This window comes from Ostrinia nubilalis, chromosome 5 (assembly GCF_963855985.1).
Source record: "Ostrinia nubilalis chromosome 5, ilOstNubi1.1, whole genome shotgun sequence".
Classification (NCBI taxonomy): Eukaryota; Metazoa; Arthropoda; class Insecta; order Lepidoptera; family Crambidae; genus Ostrinia; species Ostrinia nubilalis.
In genome coordinates this window covers 15,730,982-15,747,695 of record NC_087092.1, presented here as the reverse complement: position 1 = coordinate 15,747,695, position 16,714 = coordinate 15,730,982, and the positions used below count along the sequence as shown (strand labels likewise).

At 38.0% G+C, this 16,714-nt stretch overlaps 1 protein-coding gene across 3 annotated transcripts in view; it reads right to left on the bottom strand.

Moving 5' to 3' along the window:
* The window catches only part of LOC135072042 (solute carrier family 2, facilitated glucose transporter member 1-like), a 31,225-nt gene extending 14,976 nt beyond the window's left edge, over positions 1–16,249 (bottom strand). Inside the window, exons 1-4 of one of the 3 annotated variants that reach the window (XM_063965970.1) lie at positions 16,010–16,249; positions 4,707–4,807; positions 2,378–2,603; positions 1,724–1,867 (exon numbers count right to left, since the gene is read on the bottom strand). In XM_063965970.1, the coding sequence (XP_063822040.1) occupies positions 1,724–1,867; positions 2,378–2,407 (174 nt within the window). In that variant the 5' untranslated portion in view covers positions 2,408–2,603; positions 4,707–4,807; positions 16,010–16,249. Of the gene's footprint in view, positions 1–1,723; positions 1,868–2,377; positions 2,604–4,706; positions 4,808–12,709; positions 12,785–16,009 lie in introns of those variants that run through there. The other 2 variants (XM_063965969.1, XM_063965971.1) reach the window with 2 other exon arrangements.
* Between the last annotated feature and the right edge of the window lie 465 nt (positions 16,250–16,714).

Genomic DNA, 16,714 nt, shown 5'->3' with positions numbered 1-16,714 from the left:
CTTGCATCAAAGATAGGAAGGTGATTATTTTTTTCAAATATCTGCAACTAATAGGAAATCTGTCAAAAAAAAGAAATCTGAGAAAAGTCAACCCAAAAAAAAGATAAAAAAAACATTAAGCCACTAGGTCATGAAATTTGAAAAAATCACAAAATTAACGATAACTTCTAAACTACGAAAAATCGTAGAACATACATGGGGGTGAAATCGATAGGTCTAGTCCTCACCTATCACCTGCCTTCGGCTTGACACCTTACAAGAAACACCCTGTATACCTATTACAGTGCGTTCATTAATCGTTTATTTATATATGGATTGTGTATACGTATAATTATATATTTTTTTCCTGTAAAAAAAATTTGCTAAAGGATAGTGCCAGGGTCTGGACCAAGTGCTGCCCAGATTCAACCCATAGTGCATTTTGTTCCTCAGGCCAATACTAATGTGTAAACCGAAGCGCACTGAAATCTATCCCTGGAGTTACGAGAAAAAAAGAGTTTTGTTTTGAATTATTTACATACAAAATATCATCGATATATACGTACTACGCATAAGATTTCGTGATTTTGGCATTAAATAACACTCGCTATGTTGAACTTAACCATACTGCATCCGTACACCTTACTTTAGTGCGACTTAGACATTCTTTATAAGCGATCTAACGCTGTTGCAATAGTTTGGTTAGTTGACAGAAATCATTATTTCCAAAATGAAGCAAGAAGTTTTAGTTCTCTGTCCTTGCGAAAAATCTATTTATTGGTGAATTACAATTGATTATTGAAGTTATTGTAAGCTAAAACTTCTTGCTCCATTTTGGAAATAATTAATTTCGGTCAACTAACTAAACTACTAAAACAGCGCTTGATCGCTTATAAATAATGTCGAAGTCGTACTAAAGTAAGATGTGCGGATGCGGTATGGTTAAGTTCAACATAGCGAGTGTTATTTAATGCCAAAATCGCGAAATCTTATGCAAAGTAGGTATACATCGATGATATTTTGTATGTAAATAATTCAAAACTAAACTCTTTTTTCTCTTAACTCCAGGGATAGATTTCAGTGCGCTCCGGTTCACAAATTGGTATTGGCCTGAGGAATAAAATGCACTATAGTCTCATTCAGGGCAGCACTTGGTCCAACTTCCATACATGGATTGGCACTGTCCTTTGCCGCCCCTCTAAATCTGCCGCCCTAGGCACTGGCCTACTTGGCCTATTGGTAAATCCGCCACTGAGGGTGACTAGAAATTAGTGGCGGAGCCGTAAAGGGAAGGTAGTCTAGAATTATTCTGACAGATATCACTATGAGACCTACCTTCCTTATTTATGTTTTTGTTTAGCAGTTTTTGCATAAAACAATGACAGTTACGAAGATTTAACAATTAACATTACTAATCTAGAATATCTTTGTTGCAAAACAAAACAAAGTACGCCAAAATCTCAATTTTTTAAGGATTTATTACCATTTGAAAATTTTTGGTTACACTCTTTAAGTAGGAATATTTTGGAAAGGGTTAAATAAGCACGGAAGGTCTCATAGTGATAGCTGTCACAGTAACCAGTCACTAGACTACCTTCCCTTAACGGCTCCGCCACTAATTTCCAGTCACCCTGTATAGTACGAGTATAGCTGTGCTGTACGTTTATAAGTGCCTTGAAAAGGGACAAAACTAATATAAAAAATTCAACTGGCAGCGACGCATGCCTGGTGGTTCCATACTCACATCAGCAGGGGTGTTAACGACTCCAATGTTGAACCCTACAGGCAGCGAGGACCCCAGCGTGGTGGCTACTCCAGCCAGCACCAGGTAGAACGACCATCCTGGCTTGTATTCGTGGGACTCCGTCAAATGCTGATGCTCGGTTACCTGGAAACAATCAGTGGGAAACTTAAGATCGTATTTTGAATGTCATATCTGTTCAGTGGGAATATGGTTGTAATTGAAAATTGATTGAAGAATACGTTAAGGGCCCTATCTCATTAGGACACAACGATGGCGTCAAGCAAGAGGTGACGCCACAGTGGTGTCTTGAACTGCCAAATAATAGCTACATACATTTTAGGTTACCGGTAATTAATTGGTTGCGCAACCAAGCTAATAAATAGTGAGGTACCCTCCATATAACAGGACCTGTACAATTTATTGATGGCGCACCAGTGGCGCCACCATGGTGTCCTTATAAAATAGGGCCCTGAGAAAAGATTTTAAAAGTAACATGCACCAAAACAAGCATACTTAATCAAAACAAATATAGCACGCTAATAACTCGTTAATTTGGCATGTGGATGATAGGAGTAGGTACTGTAGGCTGGTTATTAAAGAGTTTAAAACTTAAAAGCCTAATCAAAAGCATTCCAAAAAACAACACACACTTACAAATATCCCAAAAAACTTGCTGCAAATCATCCTTATCCTAACTTAACCTAGAGCGCTTCTTCTGATCACCACTTGTTAGAGCACATGGTCATCAGTGCCGTGGTCATGTCCACTATGGCCGGCAGCACAGAGCAGAGGGAGAAGATCGGCCAGTACCAGTCGCAAAGCCAGCCGTCCAGAACGAAGTATGAGAGGAGGATGGCGGCTGAGCCGTGCGCGGCGATGGCTGGCGCGGGGCGTCAAGGAAATCTTTGTTGTTAGGGGTATGGGTAATCTAAATAAATAAATATCCTTGAACATTTTACACTGCGCTTCTTGTCCCAAAATAAGCAAAACTTGTACTATACAACGGATATAAACATACTTAAATACTTTTTTTTTTTAAATACATACATATTATACATAGAAAACACCCAGTCCAATACAAACAAATATGTTCATGCACACAAATGTTTGTACTGTGCGGGAATCGAACCCGCAACCTCCGGAATAGTAGTCCGTTTCGAACCACTACACCAAACGGCCGACATCAATCTATATCTATGAAAGCGAAAGGTCACCGACTCACTCACTCAGTCATCACAAAATCTCAGAAACTACAAGTGCTAGGCGTCTCAAAGCATGGGAGTTCCTTTTAGAACATAGGTGCTCACTAAGACGGGATTTTGCAAAATTCAACCCCTAAAGGCGTAAAACGGGATCCACGCGTATGAAGTCGCCGGCGGCCGCTAGTAAGTAAATATACTCGTATCTAAAGGTAAGAAGCAGCATTTAATTTTGCCAACAGCCGTCTGGCTAACTCCAACCCGATCGAGCTAACTGCACATCTCGCTGGAATGGACACCTCCCCGCGTTCGCCCCGTGTCCGTACCAGAGCGTCGATGTGAAGTCACGCTTACCAAGTGCGCAGTTAACTCGACCAGTATGTAAGCACTACAAGCTAAGCTAAAAAGATGTATCTGCAGCACAAGGTCAGCGAGGCGGAAAAAGAAACGTTGTCAGCTACTGTCTTTTGGAATAGTGGAGTCCAAATACAGTTAAGCATTGTGTCTTTTTGTTTGCTACATTCTTTGACAGTAGCTTACCTGCGACTACATTTCAAGATGTTTGACTGGCAATTGAGCCTACCAATAGTACCAATGAATGTATGGTGTCATATTAATTAAATATTCATAGTGTGTCATATTGATCGTCTTTGATAGAGGACTGCATCAGCGGTTGATGGCCTTTCCAAATATAGAGTCACGTGAATGGACCAATTTGAGTTCATTTACGGACATTGAACGGGCTTCATTGATGCTACGCGTCATACATAGTGTTATTTACTGTGTACTTATGTGTATGTGCATTGTTTGATAAGAGTTTGGAATGTTAATTCAAATCAACAACATTATGGGGCGCAAAAGCGTTACTTTTTAATTTCTTTCTTTATTTTTCGGTATCGCGTTTGTACTGATTTACCTAATTGTCGTTTTTAATTGTAATTATTGTGTGATTTACTAACATAGTTTCTAAGACCTTTGTTACTAACACTTTTATGGGCTTTGCCTGAATTAAATACCTTTTATTTTATTTTTTAATATTTAATTGTATATCGATGGATAGATAAAAATATCTTAAGATTTTTTTTACTAAAACAAAAGTAAGTAATTCATGCATAGAAATGCACTCTGAATGACACAGGCTTGCTGACGTCGGTGACCGACGTCGGCAAACATACACTAGTTCTATGTAATCATCTGACGACAGCGTTGCAGTGCGGTGCTTCATAGAACTAGTGTCATATTCGACTATTCGTACGCGTTGCCGACGTCAGCCCCAGAGGAAATCAAGCCTACGATCATCCTTTGTTTAGACTTCGTACTTTAGCTTCTAGAACTATACAGTCTTAAAAGTTTGACAAAAATAACACTATACTTTCATGTTTTTGTCGGGGCCCAGGGGTTCACAAGAAGTTTTCTCAGAAAGTAGGTACCCACTTTACCTAATGTTCCGAAAGCATGCACGCGATTTTAACTGGCAGATAGCGCTTTTTTGAGACAGTCAAAACATGTGTTGGCAAAAAATTATAAAATTAATTCTATACAGTGAAATAGAACCTTAACCCTCACGGATTTAGGATCTACAGCTCTGCTAAACAAAGTGACATTTGTGACAGATTTTGCTCTCACCAGCAGGGTTCATGTTAGTAGGTATGTAAGAACTTTTGTACCTGCGCGATGCAACGAAGAACATTTGATTTAAGAAATAAACTTTCGAAAGAAGCGCATTCGATTCGTTCACGAATGTCACTTTGTCTAGAAGGCAGGTAGCGTTAAGAAAAGGATACAGATGAGAGAGACGGAGGGAGAGAACATGGTTAGTCCGAGTATGAAGGTCGTTAGCTCGATGACTATGAACACAACAGACGCCGCAAAGCCCGCGACCAACCTGCAACATGCACACTCACTTGCTGATAAAGTCCCTGATAGGCTATCAGGAGCTCTGTCAGAGAAGCTACAACTTTCACATCAATATTTAGACCAACCACAGATATTATCTATTTTTCAGTGTTTGAAATTAAGGCCCGGTTTCCATCAAAGCTAAAGAAGAGGAGACGAGAAATCTTTTGCATCTGTTTTCGTTATTTTCATTCAGCTCAGCTTCGGTACGGAAATGTAATTAGTTTTCAAAACACGTCTCCTCTCATCTACGCTTAGTGGAAACCGGGCCGTGCAATTTCAGGACCCTTGTGACAATATTCGAGTTTAAAGAAATATCTACTTAAGTACATTATCTTTCCTTTTCCAAATAATTGTTAAGTACATAAACAAACATAATATAGTACAGTAAATGTTATAGCAAATGTTATAACAGTTTCCTTTCACTACAGCTAATGAAAAACCCGCAACAATCAATCGCACGACCACACACAGTAATTGTAAAAGCATTTTATGTAGAAAGTCATGTGAATTCTCTTTTCCAATAAATTTTGCCTATAGGTACCTATGTTCATTTATAAATAGCAATACACCACAAGCATTAACAATGTTAAGAAAGTAAGGATTCCGTCAACAATCTATATCTATAAGGCGGTCCTAGTCGCCGGAAGCCTCGTATTCTCACAGGTAGAACCCATGATAGTAGGGAATTTAGTGCAATGATTTGTATGGAAACCCCTCCACTTTGGTATAGAAGGCTCATTTTTGCACCAGTTGTTCTTTGGGTGCTCCTGAGTAGATTTCCGTCGGTAGACATCGGGAGCCCCCCCTGTGGTAGCAGGGGGAGGGGGGGCAAGTTTCCTTCTGCCGCGCTTCACTTTAAGGCCCATATCTTCAAAACTATAGGTATTAGGGCAAGTGTGGTGTCATTTTCAGATAATTAAAGGATGGCGAATTCATTTCTAGAACAAACTTTTTGCCTTTTCATACAAAAAAATATAAATATTGAGCAAAATTCACAAAAGTCAAAAAGTATTTTTTTAAATAAACGTCGTTTACTTTTAAACCACTGGAGATAATCTAATAAAAAAAATACATCCTGAAAGCTACATTTATCAGGATTATAAATATATACCATTATATGGTACTTTTTTCGAAAATAGTAGGTGAAAAAAAATTTTTCTTCAGGACACAGCGGGCGAAATTTACTGCGCGTCGGAAAAAAATAATATTTTATCCATGAATTCATACTATTTGGTTCATAATCAAGTAAAGATTATTATTTTAGAATTTATTTAGAGTTCCTGGCACATCAAGCTACCATGATTTGTATTTTTTCTTCAATTAATTTTGAACTCTATGTGTAAGACATAAGGTTTTTTTTTTTTTTTTTTTAGGTTGAATACTTAAGTTACTACTAATAGCTTAAATACTTTTTAATGTTGAAAATATCATAAGAAGAAGGCCTAAATAAAGAACTTGAATTTGTCTAAACGTGTAATGATTATTATTATTTTAATTAACACTTATTTCTACATAGGTACTATTGTACCAGTGATTTAACGGAAAGGTAAGTGTGAAGAAAGTGAGGATTGATGATCATAGTACGGGAGATTATTTTTAGCACAAAAGCTACGGCTGTAACCAATATAGTTGTTTTTTCAGACAGCACCAGCTTCTGCACTACTTCTTGCACTTACATGGAGCTACTGAAGCTTGCCTGGAAATGGTGAGATTTCCAGGCAAGCTTCAGCAGCTACGGGCAAATCGGTCCATGTAGGCTCCATGTTGCTATCGACTCTGGTCCACCCCCAACCAGTCGGGTAAAGGAAAGACTGAGTCGGTTGCTTGCAACTGACCCTATGTATACGCGAACCCCTTGAACCTACTAAATCTTAAATAACTTGAAAAAATCATAAGGACATGATTACTGCCCTTGATATACTGCCCGTAGCCAATTCTGATACAAAACTGCCTAGGTTGGTGGGCACTTACAGCACTCGTTCACAGTCAAGCATGTAGTAAGTAATAGTAGGAGGTACTTGATCTAAAACAATACCAATGGATTAATATGATAAGTGGGAAAAAAACAGTGGATTGAGCTAATAAGTGGATAGATCTTGAACAAGGGACGACTAGAAAAGAGGACCAAAATCCCAACAGAACAGTCTAATCTGTTTTACTGACAGCTCCAAGCCAAGATGGCCTTGGGAACGGGAGCGGGCGTCTACTGTAAACACTACGAACACAGTGAACGTTTAAGGAGGTTTGCTACAGTATTTCAAGCTGAATTCTACGCTATAATTATGTGTGCACTAAAAAACAGGGGTGTAAAAAACGCAGTATCTACATCCTGAGCCATAGCCAGGCAGCACTCAAACAAAGCCAGCGCCTCAGTGAAGGTTGAGTCTAGAATTATTCTAGATGCAATCTTAAAGATGAACACACTCGGAAGGCATGACAAAGTGTCCCTGATGTGGGATACCTGGACATACAAGGATCGAATGTAATGAGAGAGCCGACAGTCTAGCGAGAAAGGATCAGAGACGATATCTATTGGGTCAGAACTGATAGTTCTTTATCTAAAAGCATACCTCATGGCCATAATATGGCCATATCCAAGAAGCACAGGGCTGAATGGGAAAGCTCCAACGATATAAGCCTCTCCAAATCATTCCTAAAGGGAAATACAGGGTCATGGAGAAAACTCATCAAAGTTAAGCCCAAGCAATTACAGGTACGCAAACTGGGCATTATGGAACGAACCACATGTCCCACAAAATGGGCCTAACAACAGAAGTTCTCGAGCATGTGGAATAATGTGTGGGGTCCATGAAACACTTAATACTGTAAGGATGGGTCTGCTTGGGTCAGCATATCCGGCATCAGAAGACTACTAGGTGGCTTTCATTCAGACGCTTAATTCACCTAACTCATTGAAAGGATTTTTTTAGATGATAGGGAATAAAAAAGGAGAATAAAGATCCTAATGGGTCGCTGTGGACTACGCTTAGGTGTGGCCCTACATAAGATAACCCAGACAGCTTTGTATCAGCATTGGCTACTGGCAGTATATCAAGGGTTTCGCGTATAGGATCAGTTGCAAGCAACCGACTCAGTCTTTCCTTTACCCGACTGGTTGGGGGTGGACCAGAGTCGATAGCAACATGGAGCCTACATGGACCGATTTGCCAAAGCTTGAAAGGTGAGATTTAAGTGCAAGAAGTAATGCAGAAGCTGGTGCTGTCTGAAAAAACAACTATAATGGTCACAGCCGTAGTCTTTATGCTGAAAATAATCTCCCGTACTATGATTATCAATCCTCACTTTCCTCACACTTACCTTTCCGTTAAATCACTGGTACAATAGTATGTAGAAATAAGTGTTAATTAAAATAATAATAATCATTAGACGTTTAGACAAATTCAAGTTCTTTATTTAGTGCTTTGTTCTTAAGATATTTTGAACAATAAAATGTATTTAAGCTATTTTCAACTTTATATCTTACACATAGAGTTCAAAATTAATTGAAGAAAAAATACAAATCATGGTAGATTGATGTGCCAGGAACTCTAAATAAATTCTAAAATAATAATCTTTACTTGCTTATGAACCAAATAGTATGAATTCATAGATAACATAAATATTTTTTTCCGACGCGCAGTAAATTTCGCCCGCTGTGTCCTGAAGAAAAATTTTTTTTCACCTACTTTTTTCGAAAAAAGTACCATATAATGGTATATATTTTTAATCCTGATAAATGTAGCTTTCAGGATGTATTTTTTTTATTAGATTATCTCCAGTGGTTTAAAAGTAAACGACGTTTATTTAAAAAAATACTTTTTGACTTTTGTGAATTTTGCTCAATATTTCTATTTTTTTGTATGAAAAGGCAAAAAGTTTGTTCTAGAAATGAATTCGCCATCCTTTAATTATCTGAAAATGACACCACACTTGCCCTAATACCCATAGTTTTGAAGATATGGGCCTTAAAGTGAAGCGCGGCAGAAGGAAACTTGCCCCCCCTCCCCCTGCTACCACAGGGGGGGCTCCCGATGTCTACCGACGGAAATCTACTCTGGAGCACCCAAAGAACAACTGGTGCAAAAATGAGCCTTCTATACCAAAGTGGAGGGGTTCTTGCACTAAATTCCTTACTATGAAAGTGACAAACAATAAATTACATAATGTCAACGTGGAATGAACATTTCAATGTTTAAAAGGTATAGTCATATAGCGGTCTAATGTGGTGCACCCAGGGCTTGTGAGACCGCGAAAAAGCCCGTACATGCACCGGAAGGAAATGTAAAAAAGTTAGACATAATTCTACATAAACCTAACTCTCTCAAACTTTTCTAAAACATCAATGAAAATTAGATAGGTGCTTCCTTCTTTAAAGAATTGGAATGAATATTTGAGCTAGCCCTATGTCAACACGATATAGCAGTACATAATTTAGTAAATACAATAATGTACTCTTGGGCACGTGTAAGAAAGTACATGATATTGATGAGTTATGTTTACAATGGATGAATGAACTTCAAACCAGATGTGTTAGTAAACAAATATGAATGTCTATGTATTTGCGTATATCAAATACGTGGTTAAAGCAATAACACCAGTAAAATACCACACACAAAGTAAATTAGTATTGCTGTGAGGTATTTTTACCTATTGGTGACTGTATTGGCAACTAAAAGTTGATTGAAATCAAATAGAGGTCAAATTAAATAATCATCAATGAGGGCTATCGTTTTAGCGCTCACCAGTTAGCGCCACTGTAGAGTAAGGTCCTGTCACTTGCTAGTAGCGAAGACAGTGGCACCAACTGGTGAGCGCTAAAGTGGTAGGAGGACTATCGCGATTGCACTCATCAAGATGGCGCCACTGTAGAGTAAGGTCCTGTCAATCGTCAGGGGTGCCAACTGTTAAGTATAAAAACGATAGCCCTCATTCTAGTAAATTTTCATCGTGACGAAAATGTATAAACCTTTAATTTTGTTGTATCCTCACATAGTAACACCCAAAGTTGCCAAAAAGTTCGCAACATGTCTTTGTTTCAATCAGAATAAGGTTCAACTTGTCAACTTTTTGGCCACTTTGGGGGTCACGAACTATTTGACGCTGACTGTGTGCCTGCTAAGGCTGGGTTGCACCATCTTACTTTAACTTTCACAAACGTCAAAAATCTGTCAAAATCCATACAAAAAACACCGGTTATCGTCATAGTTACTGTCAAAGTTGGGTGGTGCAACTCAGCCTAAGTAACTAGGCATTATAATAAAGCAGTTCCCACACACAAAGAAGGGTAATAGTAAATCGAATACAACACGAGCACATAAATTATCATTGTAATGAATGTTATTGCCCAATTTCGAAGTTACTTCCGTCTTGTCCGAATGTAATTGATTAGACCCTATAAAATTAAGTCGAAGGGTATCGTTAGGTTCTGTGACCTCTAAAACTTTGAAAATATGTATCATACAAGAATTTGTAACAGAAGTTTTTTTTACGTCTAAATCGGTGAACCAATTTTGATCTTTTGATAACGAGAAACTTGTAGATCGCATCTAAAAGGACTTAATGCACGTTTTGTTGCAAAAAACTTAATAGGAAACGAATGTTTTTTTTTTTTTTTTTTTTTTTTTTTTGCGCTCATCTGCAATCAGTCCCAAACTATAAGCAGATTTGTTCCATGCAGTTTTAACATGTTGAAGGAGCTCCCCAGCAGGATACTCCTCATTCACCATCTGTCACCAAGTATATCGTGGCGCTTCAGTCGTTTAGTGTAGCTGATGGTTGCCAACGCAGTAGCCAACTGATTTGGGTGATTTTCCAGTCGCGTTTTATATTTATTCCCTGTCAGCTTTAGCTCCTCCCTAACAGTTCTCATGCTCAGAGCTTCGTGGATTTCATTGTTGGTAATGAACCATGGTGCATTTGAGATGGTTCTTAGGATGCCATTCTGCAGTCTCTGCACTATGTTTATGTTAGAGTCACTAGCACTTCCCCACAGCTGTGCGCCGTACATCCATATTGGTTTCAGGGTCACTTTGTATATCAACAGTTTGTTGTCGATCGACAGTTTGGAGTTACGTGCCATTAGCCAGTAGATATTCCTAAACCGCATATTCAGCTCGTCTCTTTTTGTTTTGATGTGTTTTTTCCAGGTCAGCCTTTTGTCCAGATGCATACCGAGGTATCGAACAGATTCACTCTGTGGCAATACATTGCCTCCCATTTTCACTGGAGCGCAGCTTCCCCTCCTTAATGTGAACGTGACATGCACGGATTTAGTTGTGCTGGCTTTTATTCTCCATTTCTGGATCCATTCGTCGACTTTGTCAAGGCTATTTTGCAAGACGGCGGATGCTGCAATTGGATCCTTGCTGCTTGCTAGGATTGCAGTGTCATCAGCAAATGTAGCCGTTGTTACATCTTGTGTTTCTGGGAGGTCAGCAGTGTAGATAGTATATAATACGGGGCCAAGCACAGATCCTTGTGGAACTCCCGCCATTATATCTTTTATAACAGACAGTTCTCCGTCCTCTCTCACCTGTTTGTGAGGTATGACTCCATCAATAGGTAAAAACTATGCGGTAGGTATGTTTTTATTTTGTAGAGGAGGCCTCTATGCCACACTTTATCAAAGGCTGCCTGGATATCCAAGAATACAGCGGAGCAGTATTCCTTTTTTTCGAAGGACTGTCTTATTCTATCACACACCCGATGCACCTGTTCTACCGTAGAGTGCTGCTGTCTAAAACCAAACTGGTGTAGAGGTATTGTTAGGTTTTCATTGAGTATGGGTGATATTCTGCTCAAGAGGATCCTCTCAAACACTTTAGACAGCACAGGCAAGAGGCTTATGGGTCTGTACGACGAGGGGTCCTCCGGGGGCTTTCCCGCTTTGTGTATCATTGTTACTATTGATACCTTCCATAATCTGGGAAAATATTGTACTCGAAGCATACCGTTAAAGAGAACGACCAGGAAAACCAATGCCTTCCTGGGGAGTTGCATGATAATTTCTTTTGTAATGAGATCGAATCCAGGGGCCTTTCTGTTTTGTAATCTATATACGGTTCTCTTCAGTTCCCCAACTGTGACCGGTCTTGGTGGAATGGACAGTTGCAGGTCCTGCTGCAGTGTACATTCGACCTCATTTTCAAACTCCGCGTTGCTGCCTTCATTAGGTGTAAAAATGGTGGATAGGTGTTTTGCAAAAACGTTGGCTTTTTCTTTACTTGTCCTAGTCCAACCAACCTGTGCCCTTAGGGGGCATTTATATTGCTGTGGCCTATTCAACTCCTTTGTAAACTTCCAGAGAGAGTACTCTGTGGATTTTGTGGCAGTTAAATTTTCCAGTTTGTCCCTCAGTGTGGCATCATTTATAATATCTATTGAGTTTTTCAACTCTCTAATGGCTTTGTTGAGTGCAGTCTTGTCACTTTTATGCCCAGTTTGGTGCCATATCCTACGTAGTTTTCTCTTCTCTAGTATTTGGCGTTTGATCTCGAGAGGTAAGTTCCCACCCACTTTGCAATTTGATTCTTTTTTTAGGGGAGTGTTGAAACGAATGTTTATTGAATAAAAATTTTTAGTCATTGCTAGACTCTATCCAAATGCTTTGAAACATGGTGATCGCACGCGTTTTTTCTCCAAGAAAAACCTGTCTATTGAAAACTTTCAGTCTCTCTGAAAGCTTTTAAGTTTCTTATGAAAGAAAGTGTACCTCATCGGCAAACACTTACTGTGATAGACCAAAATCCTGTTACCCTATCTCTGACTGAAATTAATGATATTCCGAAAAATATTAATTTTAATTTACTTTCCTGAATGAAATCGCACTAAAACCTTCGCAGGAACTTCTCATTATTCCCAAAACAAATGAACATCACACAAAACACACCTTCTTTTCATCGCGCTCGTGGACCATTTTCAATACACAACGATGGTTACTCGTGCGCAGCCCGGGCACGACTAACCTCGTATAGAGGGAAAATTAGTATTAAACCGACGCGCGTTCACCTTGAACTCTGCTTTCAGCGATAATCAGTATACACTTACTGACTGTGCAACTTACTTAATATGTATAACTTAAATAAAATCACTTGAATATACTTTTAGTTTTAAGTAGTAAGTAGACACTGAAGAGACTTGATTTTTCGCAACTTCGTTAAACCAAAAACTGCTCTATCTAAAAGATATTATAGTTCTCTGCTCCAGAGTATAGTCCAACACATAGTTTTGAATCACTAAATCCAGATTTTATGGTAGGTCTGCACCAGCTAGGAAAATACATTAAACTGCATACATGGGGACAGCTAGTGCAGGAGTTACGCGGGGCTCTACCCAACTGAACCGTGGGAGAACCAAGGCAAAAACAATACTAGACGAACGTTTTATTTCAATCCAGGACGCATTTTAATCTCTTGCCACTCCTGCAAGCCTTGGTTCTTTTTTCAGATCCATTCCATAAGTTGTCACACGTTTTTTACCGAATCGTTCGACAACTAAGCTATCGTATGGTTTCAAATCGCCTGTCCGTGATTGTAAAGACAGCGCTCTGCTTTTCTTTTAAAGATTAAGGTGGACTTCCACCAAGACTTCCCTTCAGTACCTTTCAGACGCTCTTTCACATGGAACATTAGGAACTTACTTCGCTAGAAGCTGATGAACCCATAAATTTGACTGCGGCTAACTTGGTAGTCGAGTTGCCGAACTCTTCAACTCTCAAGCAGCTAGGGTTTCCACACAAAACTGAACTTGAAATGAACAGAACTTTAAAAAATAACTAGCACACTTTTAAGTCAGAAGTCAGTGAAGCCTGACCGCACCGCGAGTGGCAGGCACACTACGGTCTGCGCCGGCGCAACTCGATCTTAACACCTCGTGTTTTGTAAACTTTTAACCGCTTGTGGTAATTGTAACCAGTTTCAGTCGGCTGTTGAGGCAGGTCGGAACTGCTAGGGGTGGAAAAAAAGACGTGTATGGTTGTGGAAGTGAGGTAATAGCGTGCACGTGCAGCGAGTAACGTGCGGTGGGTGACACCATAACATTAAGCTGATTTTTTTAAGGTTCAGGATTTGAGCAGTTCAGATGATGTAGAGAATTTGGGCGTGTGTGTTGTGTGGTCTTCTATAGTGATGACTATAGAGAAAAAAAACAGCTATCATAATAGACCTTATTACAAAACTAGAGTTCAACTAGAGTCTAACTTTTTGTACTTATTAAATTATGTTTGGTGCAAGAATTCCGATCGAGAGCTTCTTTTCTTTCGAAAAATAGATAGAATTTGAATGATTGTGTGATGATGATGGATGTATTATATTTACTAAAAAGAGCTAACTGTAAATACATTACAGAATTAATATTAAATATGTACCTACTGGAAAAATACAGGCAAATGTTGATATGAGGATAATAGGTTTTGTAAAATATAAAATTAACTACAGATAACAGTAATGCTTTAAGGAGGTATATTACACAGTCAACATCAATGCAAGAGCAAACTTTGAATACAATATACAGTAGTATCAAGAGATTAAGATGCTTCTTTGTTTAGTTTGAATATTATAAGACACAGTACACTTCATTAATAAGTGTTGACTCAATGATATGGTAAAATTGACAGAGGCATCACTTAAATAACAATAGGTTGATTTTGGATTATCAACAAAATAATATAGAAACTCCTACAGAAACTGTTTTAGTCAACATTAAAATTTGTTCTAGAGCAAAGTAGAATCAATGGCACCTTTACACGAGGTCAATAATTATATGACAGATTTGGATAGGTTGGCTTAAAGTAGTAGTAGGGTGAATAAATGATCTTTATCTTTATCTTTATCTTTAACTTTTATTTTTATCTACAGTCAACTTTAAAAATAATACTGAAACCAAACTAGAACCTCCCGTTTTTTTATTTAGACATTTTTAAGGTCTTTTTTTTATTTCATAAAGCTCTTTATATCTGATAATCCATTAATTTACAAGTTTAAAAAATAATGATAGATAGTACTTAGTACTAAAATGGAAAAAAATGTGACAGCCCTAGCCTCGACAAAGACAGAAAGCACACAATCACACAGTAATCCCAACAGAGAGAGTCCACTCGCTCATATAAACCAGTTAAAACCAGTATGAGTTGGATCATCCATCGATCGATCAAACATACTACACACAACACCTGGCATTGTCCTCCTGATTTATTTTATTTTGTGAACTTTGTAAGAATTTGATACTTGAATAGAATACAGTAAAAAATATTAGACACAAGAAATTCAGACCTTACAATACAACATATTAATAAAACCAAATATTTATTTAATGACTTATACCTGGAAGTAAGTAATAATTGTATAAGATTATAATATCATGTTGGCTTTAAGAATCAATGTGAATTGTAATTAGAATAATAACATTATTAAAAGTATTACATAATACACTAATTAGAACAATCATTAAACTATTAGCAAGTGTTGAAACTAGTAAGAATTTTAAAACCATTATTTCACTGGCAATTAAACTTTATTAACTCCTCAAAATAGTAACATGTAACATTTTTAGAGATACTTATCTCTGATAGTACCTTTCTAATTGCATTCTTTTATCATAGTAAATAATTGTATAATAAAATGTACAATTAATAAAGTAAAAATATTAAACAATATTTTGCCTTGAATGGCAAAAGTGCTCATAAGTATGAGACCTTTAATGATACATGGACACAAAGTGCAGTCAATATTGATTTACACAAAATCATTTATAGGTAGGTACCTACCACTTAGAAAGAATAAAATTACCTATGACTAAAAAGTTTTAAGGAAAACTTTGTAAGTGTAAGTACCTACATATTTATGTTTATTGATGTTCCTTTGTTTCCATACTATCTACTATCGTGTATTACTAATACATATCTATCGTAAAACGTAAAACACGAGAACGACCTTGTAAAAAACAACATTCAGTCATGCCATTAGTCAACAAGTACAACCATGCAAAGAATATAACAAATACTTGTGATATGCTTTATATTCTGTTTACGCATTCACGCGTAACGGGCTGCGGGACCCTCACGCAATGACGCACATCGTGTATTCGAAATTTATGACAAAAAACTACAAGAACCTTAACTCTGACTACATCAAATAAAAAGAATAGATACGTAAGGTATGGTTTGATTCTAAATCTGGGTCATTCCACTCACCGGTTGTGATAAATCTGGATAAATTCCGTGTGGTGCTGGCTTGGCAAACAATGTCTGCCGCTCTCCTGGCTCTCCCATAGCAGCGTTACGAGTACACAAAGGTGCCCGATGAGGGTCAGAAAACGAGCTGGGATAAGAGTTCCGGCACCTCTCATGCCTTTTTATACAAAATTATGTTTTTGGAGCGTATCCTAAAATAAAGTTCGATTGAGAGAGAACACGCTGCGAATGACAGAAGACGTGATGATAACACCTGTCCAGTGTTGTTCCTGACAAATTTAGGGTTGCCGTATTCTAATTCTAAAATTGCCGGATATTTAAGGAAACCTTAGAAAAATTGACCTGAATGTCTCCAACTTCCTCATTGGCCCTAGAGCAATTCCAAGTATACCATCAATAAAAGCCTAATTAGAGTCATCAAACATCTCAGTCATTCAATTAGAGCCATTAGAACTTCATAACTATGAGTTGTTTTCTGTGTGTAAGCTGAGGACACGTGTCCCCAGCTGACACATCTGTATCTTCGTAAATATTTATGCTACGATAATGTATTATACCTCAAAAATTACAGTCGAATCCAAATAGTAGGCTTTCCACTTTTCAAGACTTTAGCTCAAATACTGTTAAAACCACGATCAAAAAACTATGTGCGAGCTGGAGTACCGTGTCTCCAGCTTACACATCTGTATCTTTGTAAATATTTAA